This window comes from Anabrus simplex, chromosome 11 (assembly GCF_040414725.1).
Source record: "Anabrus simplex isolate iqAnaSimp1 chromosome 11, ASM4041472v1, whole genome shotgun sequence".
NCBI classification, from domain to species: domain Eukaryota; kingdom Metazoa; phylum Arthropoda; class Insecta; order Orthoptera; family Tettigoniidae; genus Anabrus; species Anabrus simplex.
In genome coordinates, this window is record NC_090275.1 from 48,271,472 (window position 1) to 48,292,294 (window position 20,823).

The 20,823-nt window shown below is 42.2% G+C and overlaps 1 protein-coding gene across 1 annotated transcript in view; it reads left to right on the plus strand.

Moving 5' to 3' along the window:
- The window catches only part of LOC136883511 (neprilysin-11), a 234,708-nt gene that overhangs the window by 202,213 nt on the left and 11,672 nt on the right, over nucleotides 1-20,823 (plus strand). Inside the window, exons 14-19 of the mRNA XM_067155866.2 lie at nucleotides 2,214-2,390; nucleotides 6,746-6,849; nucleotides 9,405-9,466; nucleotides 14,703-14,751; nucleotides 14,849-14,916; nucleotides 17,444-17,574. Of these exons, the coding sequence (XP_067011967.2) occupies nucleotides 2,214-2,390; nucleotides 6,746-6,849; nucleotides 9,405-9,466; nucleotides 14,703-14,751; nucleotides 14,849-14,916; nucleotides 17,444-17,574 (591 nt within the window). The remainder of the gene's footprint in view (nucleotides 1-2,213; nucleotides 2,391-6,745; nucleotides 6,850-9,404; nucleotides 9,467-14,702; nucleotides 14,752-14,848; nucleotides 14,917-17,443; nucleotides 17,575-20,823) is intronic.

Sequence of the window (20,823 nt, forward strand, 5' to 3'; positions counted from 1 at the left end):
TGCTCAGCCCAAAGGCATGCAGATTACGAGATGTCGTGTGGTCAGCACGACGAATCCTCTCGGCCGTTATTCGTGGCTTTCTAGACCGGAGCCGCTATCTCACCGTCAGATAGCTCCTCAATTCTAATCACGTAGGCTGAGTGGACCTCGAACCAGCCCTCAGGTTCAGGTAAAAATCCCTGACCTGGCCGGGAATCGAACCCGGGACCTCCGGGTAAGAGGCAGGCACGCTACCCCTACAACACGGGGCTGGCAGAATGGATGATAACTACTGATAAAACAGATATTCAAGTACATTTGCGAGAAAAAAAAATCAACAACGAGCAGGATCAAAGAGACAAAGAAAGATTTAGAGAGAAATAAAATAAGAGAAGGGAAAATTATAACTGGAGATTTCTAAAAGGAACGTTTAAACAATGGAAGGATTCCAAGGAAGAATGTAAAGGAAACCCGGTCCGAAAAGGTCTCAGGAGAGAAGAATTTTGTCTCGTAGGAGTTCTTATACGTGCCATTAAATATACCGACACGAGGCTATCTTGATACCACCGGACTGAGCCAGGGTCGAACCTGCCAAGTTGGACTAAGAAGGCTAGCGCTCCACCCTCTGAGCTATTGGGCCTGGCATTTTCCCATAATGATTTCGACTGTTAATTACCTTTTCCTTAATAAAGTACCGTCAGTGGATGTATACTACCTGATCAAAGGTATGTCGCCTGGGTAAGAAATACATCAGGTACATATCAACCGCACTAAAACTGCTCAATTCAACTACTGGTGACGTGATTGCCAAGTGTAAACGCAAAGGAATAACCGCAGCTAATCCAAGTTAATGGAGACCTCATTTAACGACATACAGCAGGGCCTCTCACACGCCCAAAATATTACGCGTGTAAACCGAGGCGCAGAGGTTCTGTGCACAGTGCATCGGTCCGACTCGGCTCTGTTAAGACCAGCCTTATATCTGGGGGCGACTTGGCTAATCTCGGATCAATTATGCTCGGGTGGCTGAGCGCTGTCGACCAAGCAAGATAGGGAAAGACAGGGAGAGCTCTATTGCTCATGATCGAGGAGTGGGGGTCTGCACTCTTGTCAACCTAGCCAAGTCGTCTTTTGTACCTTGTGCTGGGCAATGCACCGGTGCATGCATCCTGAGAGGCCTTGACATACAGAGGCCGTCGAGCACTGTAGAGGGTGTTTGTACAAGATTTCGAACAGTCAGCGGAAGGAATCACGCGTGAGTTCCACTGTCCAGCCAGCACAATGACTGTGCGTCGGGAGATAGAATGGTGTAGAATGGTCGAGCTAATGCTCATAAGCCAAAAATTTCTGTAGTCAGTTCTAAGCGACGTTTGAGATGGTGTAAAGATCGACGCCAACGGACATTAGATGGCTGGAAACAAGTGATTTGTGAATGATGAATCACGCTATATCCTGTGGCAATCCGATGGAAGGGTTTGGGTTTGGCGCATGCCTGGAGAATATATTACCTGCAATCATATGTTGTGCCGACAGTGAAATACGGAGCAGGTGGTATTATGGTATTGGCGTGCTTTTTGTGGTTGGAGTGTGGCCCCCTTATTGCGCTTAAGAATACACTGAATACATTAGTATATTAACACATTTTAAACTATTGTGTACTGGTGCAGTGGAGGACCAGTTCCGAGACGATGATTGATTGTAAAGTATGACATTGCACCCTGTCATAGAGTTGCATCTGTGAGGCAATGGTTTGTGGACAATAATATTCCTGAAATGGACTGGTCTGCCCAGAGTCCCGACTTGAGCCCAATGGAACATCTTTGTGATGAGTTAGAATGTCTGCGTCACTCCAGACCGAGGCGCCCAACATCACTACCTTCTCTGGTTTTGACTCTTAAGGAAGAATGGGCTGCCATTCCTCCACAGACAGTAAGACGCCTAGATATCCCCAGCAGAGCTACAGCCGTCATAAAGGCGAAGGGTAGACCCACCCCATATTAATGTCCACTAATTGGGAACGTGACACGAATAAATTCCCATTTCAGCTAGGTGTCCGTGTAAATTATCAGGTAATGTATAACTCTGTGTTATGGGCGATTAATGATAGTAACCTTGGCTTGAGTATGAAAATATTTAAACCAACAGGAAGCCATCATACATGAAACGTAATAAGATGCATATGCAGTTGGTACTTAAGTCACCATTGACACTGAGCTTTATGTATTTTTTTTCAGGTACTGGAGATGTTACAAGATATCAGATCAGCCTTCTATACTCTGGTGGATAAATTAGATTGGATGGACGAGGATACTAAACAAGAAACAAGAGAAAAGGCGGAGGCAATGGACTTTTTGGTTGGATTTCCTGACTGGATTTCTGATAAGGAATCTCTGGAAGGTTACTACAGTGGGGTAAGCGTAAATATCAATACAGTAACAAATTTGAAATGCAGTCACTAGATACAGTCAAAATATGAAATTATAAACCTTGCCAACTAATGGTATGGGATCAAGGATTTTAGTGATGTGTAGTATTCAATTCGGGAGGAAAATGTTCATATTTTGTAATCTTCTAGTAAAATTTTCTCACTTCAGTTTACAAATTGAACGTCAGGCTCCAGTTCATAGGTTCTCTGTTTCGATCACCGGCCGAGTCGGGGGGCCTCGACCTCAAATGGTTATTTCGGAGACTGGGTATTTGTGGCGTTACCAATATGCCTGCAACTCATATGCCACACACAATACCCTACACAATAACACGCAGTTTCCCATAATAAGGCAAAGGCAAGCAACACACATCGGTGATTCTGCCTTACAGGGGCTGCTCCAGGCTAGCAATAGCCATACAAAATCATAATTAATAAATCCCGAGTTTTTAGGCAGTGATAGGTCAGAAGGGTAAATATTACAGCTTAGGCCCATCATAACTCCTGGAATATATGTGACTCTCACTACACTATGGAAGAGCAGGCTAGTCGACACTTCACAATAACGAAATATTAGCTTGCATTCGAACCTATTACTGCCTAAAGGGGCACACTTATCACCTATCACCCTCTAACATGTGCACTAGTGATGGGCAATATTTCACGAACTGTGATTTTTTCACTGATATCAGAAAATCACGGGTAACGACTGTTACTTTTACTTTATAGCTGTGATCAGACGTGATTTCAAGATTTCACTTCACTGTGATCATCGTGCGCCTTCATAATCCCATATACGGAACTTGTGGATGTTACTGCATAAACTGTGACTGCGATCAGTCGTGATATCACGACATCTGCTGCCACAACGGTATCCACGCGAAGCGATGAGAGCAAGGAAGGAACATTGCCATGATTGCCAACCGTATGGACATTTGTAGATTTCACTTTTTTAAGGACGTCAATGTGTCTTAAGTATATAATTTATTTATAAGAATTTAGCACATTTCTTCCGAATATAAAAATAAATTAAACCTTGATAATCCTCGGCATTGCTCTTAATAACACTTTTAGGAAAATATCACGTTGATTCGTAGTGTGATATTATTTTTAAGCGCGCGTTCAAATTGCATCCTGGTTCATGGCGCTCGCCTAGAATACTAAAAAACATCTATTTTCCCACTAGTTTTGGAAGTTCCACGAGGAGGGGGGGGGGGAGTTCCCCTTCTTACCTCTCATACTGTCACCTGAGCTCAGTATTAGGAGGCAAGTTCACCGAAATGGCGTTTTCCAGAAAGAGGAAGAGTACCGATCTGAGGTAGTTATTTAAAAGTGGTTGAAAACTTTGCATTATGTGATATGTGCAAACAGAAATTGACTTATAACAAGTATTTCAAATCTAAAGAAACATTTCATTTGTGTCAGATAAATGTGTATATTGTCATTTTCTAGCACGCACCGAATAATCGGTTACGGTATAGAACACGACTGTTGCCAATATTGGTCCTACTTTTTCTCTACATATTGTTTGGACTTCAGCATGTTCAAAAGCAACTTAAATGAAAAAACATATTGTTTGTACGCCTAGAAGTAAATTGGCAACGGTCGTGTCTGGAATGAAAGTAAAATGCAGGTTTTTACTACAAACATAACCTTAGATGGCTAATTTTCTTGTAAATACACACAGAGATAGCTACAATATCAAGACACTCTTGTGATAACAAGGTACAAATAAGAAAATAACATACAGAACGACGGTCGGGTGATTGTGATCAAGCCACGACTAAAAATCACTGATATCAGAAAATCACGCTGTGATCCACAAATCACGGTATCGCTCATCACTATTGTGCACGACGGAAAACTTATAGGAATAATAATTTGAATCTTTAGCTCTCTCAGTACTGAGGTGGGCTAATACCATATTCTTGCGCTTGCATAAGCTAACTTGAAGTCTAACGTTCATTCCTTCATTTAAGACCCTCATTTTATGATTTGTTTTTCTGTGTAAGATTGACGCAATTGCGATAAACAGGTATGATTTGGAAACAATATTCTCTCACCCATGAGTAACTAATGCAAACATCGAGCTCGAATTATTACTATTATTATTTTACGATCGTGATTATTATTATTATTATTATTATTATTATTATTATTATTATTACTTGTATGTATGGCTGTGAAGTGTTACATCCAGTTAGTATTTGTATTATTATTACGATAAGATCGCGTTGTGTGTGAGGTTATGTCATGAAACATGTGTTGTACATAGACATTTATATCAGTTCCGTTAATGTAATACCTGTAAATTAATACCTGTAATAGACACGAGAAGGATGGAGAATATTCTGTACATTGTAATCTGTGTATTAGGCACTCTAGAATTTTCACGTATGTATATTTTTCTTGTAACGTATCTTTCTGGAAGCCTGGTCGGGATATGTATAAGGAGTCGATCTCGACGGTGTTAGTTGTTGAACGAGTTATTGTTCTGAGGTTATTGGAAGAGAGTTACTGGCTAGCGAGTTGTGGTGTAGCAAGACTTTACTTGTGATCTCGTGACATGCGGTAAACGCAGTCGCCATATTGAAGAGATTGGTAGTAGTTTGTTTTAATAATAATAATATTATTTGTTTTACGTCCCACTAACTACTTTTTTAAGGTCTTCGGAGAAGCCGAGGTGCCGGAATTTAGTCCCGCAGGAGTTCTTTTACGTGCCAGTAAATCTACTGACACGAGGCTGTCGTATTTGAGCACCTTCAAATACCACCGGACTGAGCCAGGATCGAACCTGCCAAGTTGGGGTTAGAAGGCCAGCGCCTTAACCGTCTGAGCCACTCAGCCCGGCAGTAGTTTGTTTTAAATGGTGGTTTGTGATGTGAGTGTTTTCTCTGTGCCAACAGTGATCAAGGTTATGTGTGTGTTTAATTTGTGAATAAATGTGAATAAAATAATTGTACCAACTGACTACGTCTCGTGTGCATCTTTGTGGATACGTAAAGACGAGTCCAGTTGCGCTTCGCTTTCCAAATAACGCACGTATTATACGCACACTTTATGTTGGTGCATTTACACCCTAGTGCTGAATCGGTCGACCTCGGCGATCTTCGAGATTCATACTGGCAACCTTTGAAACACAAACTATGAATCGCTTAAGCATCGTTGTGCGACATCTGGTGTACACTTTACGTACTAGTACTGTTGTTGTTTACACAACAAAGCCAAAGTATAGAATTCATGCTAGGAACAAGATTCGCATCGAGAAATGTTTTATAATGTTATATAATGTGTATGTAACATAGTTGTTGGCTTAAGATGATAACGGTTTAGAAACTTCGTATCGATCGATCATATTCTCGATCCAATTCAGATTTCATTTTCCTTCGGTTGGCAGCACTATCGATACCGGGACACCTCCCTCCTTACTCCTCAACCCCGTACACAAATGCACCAACATAAAGTGTGCGGACTATACATATGGCTTTGATGGTAGAAAAGTCTATGGATATTGTTTGTGATACTTTCGCGCACACATGTTACATATTTCTTTCTTAGAATATATGTTGAAACAAATGCCGGTGCTCAATTGTGTATTTAGAGCAGTAATAGGGTAGAATGCATACTAATTTGGCCCAGAGTTTCTAATATTTATGCAAATCTCTTGACTGAACTGAACTGTTGTGCAGTCTACGGTATGCATCCGGGCACTAGTATCTAACCATGATGATGGATAAATGTTACCGTGCACTTCATAATGACGACCACCGAGGGCGTTAAATAAATCCTCTGCCTCACTAGCATAAGTACAGTGCAGTGCCTTACAGGACAAAGGATGGGACAAAGAGGTTTACTGCTTACACTTCCCTTGAGTATTTCATGATGTCCTGTTTGGTAGTCACTGAGCAGTGAGGAAGTCAATTTACCTACAGATCGCTCGACGCACCGAAGAAGCCGTGAGTGTTACCTGAAAATGTAATACTATCTTGTTACAGTCTAATGGGTATTTAAACACCACACTGAAAAATTACGAACCTTATGCCTTCCGGAGAAATTTCATCATTGTCACGTGATCTGTATTTAGTGAAGATGGACCACAAAAATTAACATAAAGCAAACTTATTTTATGAACAGTAATTTCCACTATGTCAGCACCGTAAGAATCTGAATATTCAAAACTTCAGTTAAATCTATTCTTGGCTGAATTTTAGAACTGGAATCTGGTTTGATTCTATGCTATTTACAATTGTTTGTTGGCAAAGTTATTTCATTATTCATTGTTTAGTTAAATGAAGACGTTTAATGTTTTAAGTGGATAAAATACAATATTCCCTATTTCAGGTTGTGATTGACGAGAATAACTTCTTGGAGAACTTGGTCAACATCGCTGGTGTGAGTATGAACGGAACATTGAGCAGCTTGAGGGAATCGAATGACAGAGATGGGTGAGTGCATTGTTATAAACTAAACAAGTAATGTATGTGGGAAGTTTTCACTCATTTTGGGGGTCGGTTACCTTCAGGCGTTGAATCCCGGAATACGAAAGCTTGACATCTTATGTCCTTTTCCAATACTGGAGTTCCAAATGCATTTGCGTGTTCGAAGCAGACGTTGATTAGTTGGCAATTATAAAGGAGTTTCCTTCATTCATTGGACCCCGGTTGTTTGGTTTTGAATGACTTCGTGCTTCAGTGTAGTACATTTTAACTAGTTTTTTTTTTCGCATGGAGTGGTGATTGAGTATATGGGGAAGTCAAAAAGCAAGTTTGCATGGTGTTTTGTACGGGTAAATTTAAACAGTCTTTGCCCTTCTTTTTCAGTCTCAGAAAACGAAGGAATTTTAACAGGCTGAAAGCTAGGGCCAGAACACCAGTAACAGCCATCATTCAGCTTCAGTACGGAAAAGTACTGCTATATTTTCTCAGTCAGATTAAGGAATGCAAGCCATTTGGCATTCTTTCACTGAGGTATATCACAAATTGGGACTCAAACTGAACTGCACCACCCAGCTCATGGAACTTACGCCCAAGCACATAATGTAACTCAACAGGCAGCCACTTTGGAATGTCAAATTGTTCCGTATCCTGGAAGCCATCTCTCTGTAAAAGGAAATATTGGTGTAAAATTCATCACAGTCTTAAATGTGCTGTGACAGCTTTTGGAAGGCTGCATCAAAAGATTTCAACAGTCATGATATTAGTTGCTGTACCAGGCTACTTTCGTACGAATCTGTTGCAGTACTGACCCTCTTGTGGATGTGTGCGGCATGGACAACGTACAGGCGCCACACAAAAATACATGTGAAGTTCCACCAAAGACGTCTCAGGAGTATCTTGAAAGTTACCTGGCAGGATCTGGAAGAAGCTGGAAGTACGAGCGTAAAGGCGATCCTAGCTCGACATAATTACGTGGGCTGGACACAGGGTTCGAATGTCCAATCATCGCATCCCAAAACAATTACTTTACTCTGAATTTTGTTAGGGTCACCACCGTGTTGGAGGCCAGAGAAAGGGTACGCACAAAGCCACCCTGAAGAAATGTAACACTGATACTGACAACAGGAAATGAAATGTCGTATGACTTTTAGTGCCGGGATATCCCAGGACGGGTTCGACTCGGCAGGTGCAGGTCTTTATATTTGACACCCGTAGGTGACCTGCGCGTCGTGATGAGGATGAAATGATGATGAAGACAACACATACACCCAGCCCCCGTGCCGTACGAATTAACCAATTAAGGTTAAAATCCCCGACCCGGCCGGGAATCGAACCCGGGACCCTCTGACCGTTCAGCCAACGAGTCGGACACTGGAAAGAGTGAGCTCGGTTTGGGGAAACACTGTCCAGAGAGGCATAGCGGCTTTTTGAAGAATATATACGTCATATTTCAGCGAAACAGCGTGCCTGGGGAAAATATAGGGATGTCCTGAGGAGAAGTGACGAAGTACCAGCAGACTACTCGAAATCTATTTTCACCGTAGTGGTCCTGAAAAGAGCTGCACCACCTCGGGATGAGGACACGAGTTTACTTTTACCGCAGTGGTAGAGTATGTACTATAACGCACGGATTGTACTGATCAGCCATCTGAAGACACGTCAATATGGAGACTAGGTCATCAGGAAGGACATCCGGTTGTAAAACATGCCATATCAATTCACCCGATTTAATCCCCTACCCCGTAGCAAGAAATGAGATGAAGGGGTGGACACACAGTATTATTATGCCCATCTGATCATAATTTTTGTGGTAAGTTTTGTATTATCGTATTATTCAGTTTTAATTATTGCTCCAAGAAAATTTTGTACACTTCTTTTAAATTACAGTACCGTTTAAGTTCGTAAGATTTAGAGGATTGATGACGTAGAAGATAAGTAATGTTTGTGCGAATGACGAAAGTTGAAACCATTGCCCCCGTGCACAGTCCCGTTGAATGAAAGCATCACCATAAATGTAAGGGTACGGCGAATTTGAGGCATCCTCCCCCTGTATTCATACAAACCTTTATAGAGACTTACGTGCGACGGGGTTTTTATGAATATAAGGAGTAAGTCCCTATTATGATCGCCTGCTATTTAGGCAATCAATTTTTCACTAATGTTGTATGCACTACAGTTAAGCATAACTGTCAGGGTTAAAGCCTTTCAGGGTCCCAAGCAACACTCCGTACAGAACCGTAGAGTGACTTATAGAAAACTTAAAACTAGAAGCATAGAATTGTAATCTAAACCTGTTTGTGTATACTTATACGGTTTGGAATAATGTATGTAACTGAAAACATTTGATATGAAACTGAGATTTCATAGGGTTTCAAATAAGCTTGTGCATCACTCCTTTGGCCTTGCAGAGTGGAAGGATATCGAAAAACTAACATTCAAGGAAGCTGATGTTGGCGGTTTCTGGTACATAATCAACCACTAGTTCAAATTTCCTTGCGGACAATTAACATTTTGTCCAAATTATGCAAAATACTTCTTGAATAATTGTTTATGTATTCTTTCAGATGGGAGGCAGAAATGCCGATGGAACCCAATGCTGGTCATCTACCACACCAGAATATTGTCGGTGAGTGAGTGGAATAGGTTCTAACTTATGAATGTTTAGTCATTAAGCAAGAGATTAATGCGTACTACCAACAAGCTCTATCCATACCAAACTCCGACTATCATACCTTCAAACCCAGCCCATCTTATGGCCATCTATACGGTGGTGTTGGTGATTGTAATTATTGTTTTAAGGCAATCGTCTCTTCGTAACTCTAATCATAATATAGAAAGAATTATTTTAGTCTACTAAAAATGCCTTCCAATGCAGATAGCCGTATAGAACTCGGTACACTCACTAAGTAATATTTTTTATATAACAGCTATAGCAAATCCTAATCAAATATTTGGATTGAGATGTTAATTTAAGATTTGGGAGGATTTCTTCAGCAGTTTTACTAAAATTGAAGCTCTACGATTTTTCTAAAATTTTCAAAATTCCTTGGTATGGTACCTCCAGCTGCTGGAAGAAGACCATAAACCTCGACTGCACTCCAAGGGCTATTTATCTTTGAAGAAATTTACTGTTGCTTCATAAGCTATGTACTTTTCTAGGTGTACCTTGCTATCCTGTTCATTTCCAATCTCAAATCGTATTGTGGGATATCCAGTTACATCTCGCTATGTATTGAAGGAATACGATACCATGTCAGTCTTCCGAGTTGATCTATTTAAAACAAGGCAGGAAATGAGGACGTGACTAAAAAAGAAAGGCCAAGACATGCATAATGTGAAATACTACCTAGAATTCACTAGTCTAATACTGTCGCATTCGGAAGAGATGATGATTTGATTTGATCGAGAAAGCTGTGTGAGGAAATGTGAATGTGAGAAGCAATACCACAGAAGTCTCTCTAGAGAAATCTTGATGTAAAATTTTAGTGGAGGAATTATTAGCACGATTCATAGTTTGTTCAAGCTAGCGTCTTATATCCATCTTAAATTACATCATAATCTACTCAGTCTTGCATCCAATTTGACCCTACAATGAGTCTTTCCCAAAGAAGCCTCCGTGGCTCAGGCGGTAGCGCGTCGGCCACTCACCGCTGGGTTCCGTGGTTCAAATTCCAGGCACTCCATGCGAGATTTGTGCTGGGCAAAGCGGAGGTGGTACAGGTTTTTCTCCGGGTACTTCGGTTTTCCCTGTCATCTTTCATTCCAGCAACACTCTCCAACATAATTTCATTTCATCTGTCGGTCAATCATTGACCCAGAATAGTGCGACAGGCTTCGGCAGCCGGAACAATTCCTACCCTCGCCGTAAGATGGGGGCTTCATTCATTCCATCCCTGACCTGGTCACTGACTGAAAAACAGTTTGTAGGTTTTCCATTTCATTGAGTCTTCTCCAAATGAATTTATCTTGGTGTATTCTTTTAGCTGCTTCATAGTTTATTAGGCCACTAAAACTGAAGAACTTTTTTCATAAATGTGTTCCTTGGCCTCCCACGAGAGACGTTCTCCAGGAATTTTGCCCTCAAGTAGTTTAATGATTAAACAGAGATGTCGCACTCTGCTTCCCAGTCATGTTGGTTTTCTTTTGTTGAATTTATTGATTATCTGCCGCTTCTCGTTAACTCATTCGAGTACATCGATACTGGTCATTTTCTCCTTCCAGGTTATATTGTCCCAACGTCACCAACACCACATATCAAAGATTTCTAACCTTTTTACGTCACCTTTTTTCAATTTCCAGGTTACTCCACAATATATCGCAACAGACTATACGTAGGTCTTTACAGTCTTTTCCCTTAAGCTAAGGGAAATGTTTCTGCGACATGTCAGATACTGTGTCATATAAGGCCCGTTTCGCCGTGACTATGCGACTTGTAATTTCAATTTCGCAACGAAGACCTTTTGTCAGAATCTGTCCCAGGGTACTTAAATTGCTTTGCCTGCTGTACTGGGGCCTGCTCCACGAACGAATTTCGTAACTTTTCACTTTGCACTTTTCAGTTCAGATTTTGTTTCACCATCGCTTTTCAAATTTAGCTTGCAAATTCAAATGTGAAAAGTTAGGAATCTTTTAACTTTTAAGCCTGTTATGCTCCTCCATTGGTAGAGAAATGCAAAGTGGAACGTTTTCATAAATCTTGTAATGAGATGGTTTCCTTTTCACTTGTCAATTAACAAGCATGCACACTAGTTTCTCGGCGTAGGGTTTGGTTTAATGATATAAACATATTATGACGAGAGCTGTTGTTGTCATCAAGTGAGGACAGTGATGAAGAATCCAACAAGAGAAGGTACAAAGGCAGGACTAATTTTCATAACCTCACTTCTACGCAATTTTGCGAGTGATTTCGTATTACCCCAACACAGGCTGACTATATTCTTGAAATGATGGGTCATTTATTGAAACATAGAACAAAAAGGAGTCGATCCCTTTCCGAAAAATAAATTCTTATATGCTTACATTGGTTAAGAAATGGTGCCCAAATGCACGGCGAGGCAGCAACGAATGGGACATCAAAATCAATTATTTGCAAAACTGTTACCAAAGTCGTAGGTCGTAGATGTTATAGTAAATGTAATATATCCTAACATAGTACACAATACACAGAATATAGCGACGGAATTTCTAACGAAGGGCGAATTTCCTTTGTGTGTGGTTGTGTTGACGGTACTCTCGGTAATATTGATGCTTATCATTTGAGAGGTTATTTTTAAAGTTGCCAAGAAGGATGTCCCGTTTCTCCTTGGCAACTTTTAGCACAGCCGGCTTCTTGTAATCATCCTTCTTTCCCATGATCAAAACATTAAAACTAGCGATACCACAATTATACTGTGAAGTTCGCCGCGAAAAGTATAGCATGAAAATCATGAAGTATTATACAGTTTGCCCGTGGAATAAACTTGCTCTGATCACTCATGCGCAAAGATTTATCACTTTGCGAAGAAATTGAAAAGTAAAACCAGGATCATGGTGGAACAGAAACACTTTGCACTTTGCAAAAATTGATAAGGGAAATGTGCAAATTTGAAAAGTTGCAAAGTTTGTTCGTGGAGCAGGCTCCTGCTCTTCCATTTACAGTAACACGGAGTATCTACGAGCAATTACTTATCATGCAGAATAACAGGCATTTACTAAATTCACTACCTGCGCCATGTGACCTAATTATTAACAGTCTCAATTAGTCAGTTTTCTGATACGAGGAAGATTCGTACTGAATTGTAAGAACATTAATTTTCGCACAGTAGTGCCCCATAAGGGTAATGGTGTCACATTATTTAAAGAATACAGACCACCTGATATTTGGGTATCTGTTCAGAATGGCGGGGAGCAGCTAATGTTGTCGCTGCCCTACCGGGCATGTCCCAGGACGCCCGCATCTTTCCTCATCCTTCAAGCTTTTGAATTCTTCATTCCACTAGTAAACAATTCGCTGTGCTAAAATATTGTCCTGGTATCGTGCTGAAAGTAGTCTATGAATTTCCGCTCCTGGTGCACCCTCAAACCGCAAGAAACGCTGTTTTTCTTTGGTGCTAATACAGAGTGGCGCGGACATCTTTACATCGCAACAGCGCAAGCTGAAACGCTGAAACCTACTACAGACATAGACAACGGTGCCATCTAGCAGCTGGTGAGCACACCACGCCATAGAGCCCACTTAAAGACAATTAGAGCAAAATTGAAGATACTTGTTTACTTGACTACTTAGATTATTGATTCAGGTCAATTTTCTGTTAACAACGATGTTTACCATGTAGTAAGATAGGTTGGTGTTTAAGGTTTGGCAACCATGCTCCAGCGCAGCCGTGAAACGGTGCCGGGTTTTGTCATTCCTATCAAAGGTTTCTGACCTGCGTCCCGTCCCTCAGACGACATGACCTCGCCCTTCCCCCTCCACATCCGTTGACAGAAGCGAGGTGAATATGACCAGTTGTGAACAAGAACTCGCGACAAACAGTCGCCAGGTTTTCCGAGTATGATCAGAGAAGCTGATTAAAAATCCAGTGTGCTGGAGAGATCGCACGGGACGACAGTGTTGCTAAGGACTGCGAGAGGCGTTCGGTGCAGCTGCGTTACCTTACACCAGGGAATCTCAAACACCCAAAATCCCATGCATGCAAACCGAGGGGCAGAGGTTCTGTGCACCGTGCGTTGTCCCGATTCGGCTCGGTTATCACCGTTGTTTTGTCTCGGCGCGACTCGGCTAAGCTCGGCTCAAATCTGCTCGGATGGTGGGGCGCTGCCGAGCAAGTGAGGAACTGGTAGACAGGCGGAGTGAGAGAGACAGGGATACAGAGAGAGAGAGAGAGAGAGAGAGAGAGAGAGAGAGAGAGAGAGAGAGAGCGCTATTGCTTAAAAATCCAGGAGTGGGGATCTGCACTCTGGTCAACCTAGCGAAGTCATCTTATGCACCTTGCACCTACGCAATGCACTGGTGCATACACCCTGAGAGGCCCGACTTTACAGAACGGTAGCAAGGTGGGTTGCAGCTCTCCGACAAGGACGCGACTAGTCACCCGCCAGTAAGTGAGGAACATGTACAGAGTGTGTCCGCGTGAGTTCCCCACCAATGAGAAGGCAATGCCGATTCTTGCCTATGATTTTAATGGTGTGATCATACGCATAGCGTTCTCTCAGGACAGACACTTAATACAGAGGACTGCTGTTCATTTCTGCAAAACAATCTGCGAGCAGGTGTGAGAAGAAAACGGCGACACTTTATGGATAATCCACCCACAGCATGACAATCCACACACAGCAGGTGTTGTGTCTGAATTGCTCAATCACTGGGACTGAGAGGTGCTCTATGAAACCACTACACCCTCCCATATACTCCCCGCATTTAAGTCCCTGTGATTTCTACGATGAAGGAGCCACTACGCTGGAAGCGTTTCCATACAACTGAAGATGTTTCACAAGCCACCGACCGCACTCTTCAATACCTTCGACAGACTGGGCAGTGCCAACGCGATCTAACGGCTACCACATCGCTGAAAACACGTTGTACGCAACTCTGGTGACTATATCGAAGACCTATGAAACTTAAAACCGTGTATATATGCTATGTATCATAAATAAAATAATTGCCGAAACTTAAAAACCAACCCAATCACAGCAAATTTTAGTACAGAAGAAACTCTTCCTTTTATAAGAATCTTTAAAAATGTCGTAAACTAAACCACACTCTCGCATACAATTGCACTCCTGTGTTATTTATCATATTAGGCTATATCCACAGTTTGGTAAAAATAGTTTATAGTATTTTACCGGCATGTTTCTGATGAACCTTCTCTTCTGTGTTTCAGTGGTCCAGGCCGGAATTCTTCAATTTCCGTTCTACCGTCTAGGACTGGAGTACGTTTGATATTATCTATATTAAAAAAGCCTAATGTTCAATTATAATGAGTTGTTTTTTAGGAAATAACTACATGATGTCTTTCTCTTTACACAGAGCATTGAATTATGGAGCAATAGGATCCATTCTGGGACATGAACTCACTCACGGATTTGATGATCAAGGTAAGACAGCGGTCATGTAAGAATTATCGTAAAGCTAGGAAATTAAAATACATTTTTTAGTTCTATGAGTAGCAAAAAAAAAATTAGAGTTGTAGTATACTGGATGAGGATTTCCACCGTTGCTATGGGCCAAGGCTATCAACAGGGAGGTCTTTGTTCAAGTTCCTCCCCTGGAGAAGTTTAATTCATCTACTGGCGCCCTCAAGCCGGTCATAAGCGACGTACAGACTTAGCAACACCGCCTCGCAAAGCCCATCTGAAGTTGCCCGCGAAGCTGTCTGATTGGCTGATAAAATGACACATTTTACCAATTATTTATCAGTATGACCAACCCTCTAACGTTCACATACCCGGTTCATGTTTCCAACCACCCTGTATAAACATTAAATGTTGCCAACAATCAGGAAATATGTCGCAAGATAATTTATGCATTTCCAATTTAAAGTTAGTCACACTTATGAAACAATGTAAGGATAATCTAGGTTCGATTCCATATTTCCCAATATTACATTGTTTTTAAAGTCTAATATTATAATGCATTCTTCATGGAATTGTAACAGTAGTTTCGTAGTGAACATTTTCTACTAAAATTGTAAATAAACAATTTTTTCTCTATTTATTTTACGTTGCACCGACACAGATAGTTCTTATGGCGACGATTAGGTAGGAAAGGCCTAGGAGTGGGAAGGAAGCGGCCGTGGTCTTCATTAAGGTACAGCCGCAGCATTTGCCTGGTGTGAAAATGGGAAACCACGGAAGAACATCTTTGGGGCTGCCGACAGTGGGGTTCGAGCTCACTATCTCCCGGATGCAAGCTCATAGCCGCGCACCTCTAACCGCACGACCAATTCGCCCGGTAAAACTAAATAAATAGTGAACGCAATGTCATTTGGTGACATTCCAATGATTAAGTATAGGGGGAGCATGCTTGTCTCTTGGCTGAAGGCAAGGCTCCGGGTTCGATTCCCGATCAGGTAAGTTTTCTTTACCTGAACCTCAGGGCTGGTTCGAGGTTCACTCAGCCTACGTGAATTGATGATGATGATGATGCTTGTTGTATAAAAAGGCCTAACATCTAGTTCATCGACCCCTAATGGTACGAAATGAGGCGAAATGCAATGCCAATTTAAAAGTCAAAAACTCATCTACTGATCCGAATTCAGAACGTGATGTTGAAGAATGGTTCAAATTCATATTCTTCCATTCAATCAGTGGGTCCAACCCGAAATGCCCAACCTTCCCAGAAACTATCTTACTCACCAAGGGACTGCTTCCAAAGCAAAATCCAGAATAGTTAACGCTTGTTGCCTAAAGGGGTTTAAAATCCAGGTCAATGGCCCCTAATAATGGTACTTTTAAAAAAAACCATGGAACTACAGCCCTTGAAGGGCCTTGGCCTACCAAGCGACCGCTGCTCAGCCCGAAGGCCTGCAGATTACGAGGTGTCGTGTGGTCAGCACGACGATTCCTCTCGGCCGTTATTCTTGGCTTTCTAGACCGGGGCCACCATCTTACCGTCAGATAGCTCCTCAATTCTAATCACGTAGGCTGAGTGGACCTCGAACCAGCCATCACGTCCAGGTAAAAATTCCTGACTTGGCCGGAAATCGAACCCGGGCCTCCGGGTAAGGGGCAGGCACGCTACCCCTACACCACGGGGCCGGAAATAATGGTACTTACCGCTAGTAAATTAGAACCATGGTATTTCTCAAGTATAGGTACTAATCAAAGATAGCATAAACTCACAGTGTTCCAACCATTATGGCACTACTCACAAGTATTGTACGTCGCACACGTAACGCAGACCTATGGTGTTTCTCACATAATGACACCATTCGTAGCCAACGCAAAGCCATGCTACGCCTCATATAGGTGTACTAACCACAGGGACACTTACTATCCCGTGGTGTTCCTCACATAGTGGGTACAAATCACAGGCAAAGCAGACCAACAGCGTCGTGCATATAGTGGTACAAATCACAGACAACGTAAGCCCGTGATGTTCCGCATATAGTGGTATTAATCACAGGTGCTGAAAACCCACAGTGAACCGCTCTCTGCTGCTACTACTCACAAATAAATGTGACCCACGGTGTTCCCCGCGTGATGGTACTAATTACAAGTAGTTTCATGGTTCTAATTCGATCATCCATTGGTCGCCCCTTTTAGTCGCCTCTTACGGCAGGCAGGGGATACCGTGGGTGTATTCTTCGCGTGCGTCCCCCACCCACAGTGGGTTCTACCTGAATTTGGTACTTCAAAGTCCCTCGGGGCCGTTACCGCCACAGGATTTATTGTATCATAAATATTGAGGAAACTAACGGGGAAACTATTTCACTCATCATTACCTTGTACGTCCCTTCTGTGACCCGTAAGCCAATTATGACATCTGATGGTGGAACTGTCGAGAACACAACCAGCCTTCGGGCCGATGTCTCGACATACATATTATATTCGGAATATTAAAGAACACTGTGCACTTCGCCTATGAAATATGTTATCTTGAACACATTTTGTTTTCTTTCAGGACGAAAGTACGACAAAGACGGGAACCTACGTCAGTGGTGGAGTAACAAGACTATCGCAGAGTACGTGAACAGAACTGACTGTTTCATAAAACAATACAGCTCCTATAAACTGCCGGAGGTTAACTTGACGGTATGTACACTTAAAACATGTTCTATGATACTGAATATCAGGGCTAAGATGCAAATATGCTAAAAATGTTCAAATTATGTACACTGCAATACTTATACAAGTATTAAAACTAGTCAAAATACCTGCATGGTTACGTACTTATGTTTTCTTAAATGTGAAAGAAATAAAAAATCCACAGCCGCATTCCAGTCTCAGTCGGGTCAGGAATGGAATGAAGCCCTCATCTATCGGCGAGGATCGCAACTGTGCCGAAGTTTGTCTCCTGGGGCAATGATTAATCACTAAGGAATTTTGTTTGTACTAGTAGGTTAGAACCCAGACGTACGTAGCCATGTCAATAAATATCTGCAATTTCGCCCTAATTGTGTTTAGGTTGCTTCTATGGCGTTGTGTGCTCACCAGCCGCTAGATGGTACCGTTTTCTACTTCTGTGGTAGGATTCAGCGTTATCAGATCAGTACAGCTTGTGTTGTTGCGAGGGAAAGATGGCCGCGCCCTCTGTTTGCACCATTTTTTCTTTCTCTTTCTTTGTGGTCTGACGGTGTACCAGGAGCGCAAATTCATAGAAGACTTTCAGAACAATACGGGGCAATGTTTTTCCACAGCGTATGCTTCTGACGTTTGCTCTCTGGTTCGAAGTGGTGAACTCATGTCTCATCTCCAGTGATGATCCGTTTCAGAAACGTCTCACCTTCGTTAGCATGACGGTCCAGTAGGTGCTGACGGATTCTCACACGATTGCGCTTCTGCTCTTGATTGAGTTCTTTTGGAACCCACCTCGAACAGACTTCATGAAAGTTAAACCTGTAATGCATGATTTCATATAGAAGGTGAAGCGTAATTCGCGCACTCGGGCGTCGCAGCGCGACTCCTCACATGCCAGCAATAAAAAAATGTATCTTACAAAATTTCGTCTTGCGACTATATCCGGTAGAAAACGGACGTTGAAGAATAGCAATCTGGCAACACTGTAACCGTATGTAGGGTAACTACCGCTGTCAGCAGAAGTTAGTCCTACTGTACAGTTGGTGCAGTGGGTAGAGTTTTTGGTTGGCATGCAGGAGGTCGATGGTTTGATCCTGGGTTGAGGCGCATTTTTTTATTTGCTCATTTCCATCTGACATTACCTACTGTGATACAGTAAGACACCGTTTCTGAGGTCACATGTATCCTACATTTACAACATAATAATAAATAATAATAATAATAATAATAATAATAATAATAATAATAATAATAATAATAATAATACATTGAGATACGTACTAAACAGCATGCGGTTACCAGGCGCAACACGCAATGTTGAAAGGCAGAATTATTGGGACCATGGTGATAACACATACAAATTGTAACCGAGTTTGGACATTATTCGCAGAGCACGTTGCTAGGCCTACTGGTAACGTAAGGCCCTAACGAAATGTAATGGACCTGAACGAGGCTAGAATAATAGTTGGTACTAATCCATGGGACCACTGGAGGAGGGTACAAAGAAAACAGGTTTCACATCTAGTAGATGAAGTGGTGCGAATAAATTCACGCCCACGACGTGGAAAGGGCGCCTTTCAAAGCTGACCAATGAAAACGATTGTTCGTCCATTTCTAGGATCGTAGTATGTAAGTGCAAATGGTTTCTAGAGGAGCCACTGCAATCGCTGTTGACGATTAAGATGCCAGATACCATACCACCTCGACTACATTTAGGAAATAAAAAACATACGCCTCAACCCAGGATCGACCACTCGACCTCCTGCATGCTAACCCAAAACTCTATCCATTGCACCAACTGTACAATACGAGCAATGTCTGCTGACAGAGGTAGTTACCTTACATGTGGTTACAGTGTTGCCAGATTGCTAATCTTCAACGTCGTTTTTCTGCCGGATATACTCGCAAGTTGAAATTTTGTAAGAGACATTTTTTTATTGCTGGCATGTGAGGAGTCGCGCTGCGACGCCCGAGTGCGCGAATTACGCTTCACCCTGTATAAGAAAAACCCATCGCTAATGTGCATATGGTTTGCCACATCATCAGCAGTCACTCGTCTGTTATTCAGGATAATATGACGCAGTTGTCGAATATTGGCATCAGTTAGGGCTGCAGATGGAAGCCCGGATCCTTCCTCATCCTTCACGTTCGCGTGACCACTTTTGAACTGTTCAATCCACTTCGCTGTGGCATTGTATTGTGCTGAAAGTCTTCTACGAATTTCCTCCCCTGGTAGGTACATCCTCAGGCCACAAGAAACGGATTACAGAACGCTGTTCGTCCTTGGTCAAACAGAGAGTAGCGCGACCATTTTTACGTCGCAACAGCGCAAGCTGTACTGATCTGATAACGCTGAAACCTACCACAGAACTAGACAACGGTGCCATCTAGCGACTGGTGAGCACACAACTCCATAGAGCCAACCTAAAGACAATTAGAGCAAAATTGCAGATATTTACAGACTTGCCTACGTACTTAACCAAGGGAAAACAATTTCGGTAAAAGTAACTTGAATTTCAGAAACAAAAAAAGCAGTTTAATTTCAGAATATGATAAGTGAAATTTACATTTTCTATATAGTACTGAAAAATTCTGCGCACAATGATAAATTAAATCAGTTAATAATTAATAACTAAACAAGTTTCCCACTTTACTGGCTGTCTGGGTGGGAAGAAGAGAGTAGGGGGTACGGTTGCCACGGAAACGGTGGACTCACTTCGGTTGCCATAGAGATAAGCCTGCTGGTCGGATCCTGTTGCCTGGAGTTGCCAGACCTCTCTCCTGAGTTACGTACAACAGAACAGTCCAAATCGATGGGTAAATGGTTACCAGGCTGGCCTGTGGTCGCAGGGGTCCCGGGTTGGATTTCCGACAGGATCAGAAATTTTAATCATAATTGGTTAATTCCCCTGGCACAGGGACTGGGTAGGTGTATGTGTCGTCTTCATGGTCATTTCATTCTCATCACAAGGCGTAGGTCGCCTACGGGATTCAAGTCAAAGGACCTGCACCTTGCGACTCGAAGTCCTTGAATACCTTGTGAAACTAAAAGCCATACGCCATTTCATTTACAACACAGCGCAGCGGTCTGAACGAACAAGTGAGCTGGAAGCGAGGAGAAGGAGAAACGCATGAATGTGGAAAAACCGTGCAATGGCACGTGAATGCTGCTCCCTCCAGCCCTGCCTGTCAAAATGCTACGGGTATAAAAAACCAATAAACCTTTTGTCGTATATCATCACAGCAGGACTCGTCACCTTTCTT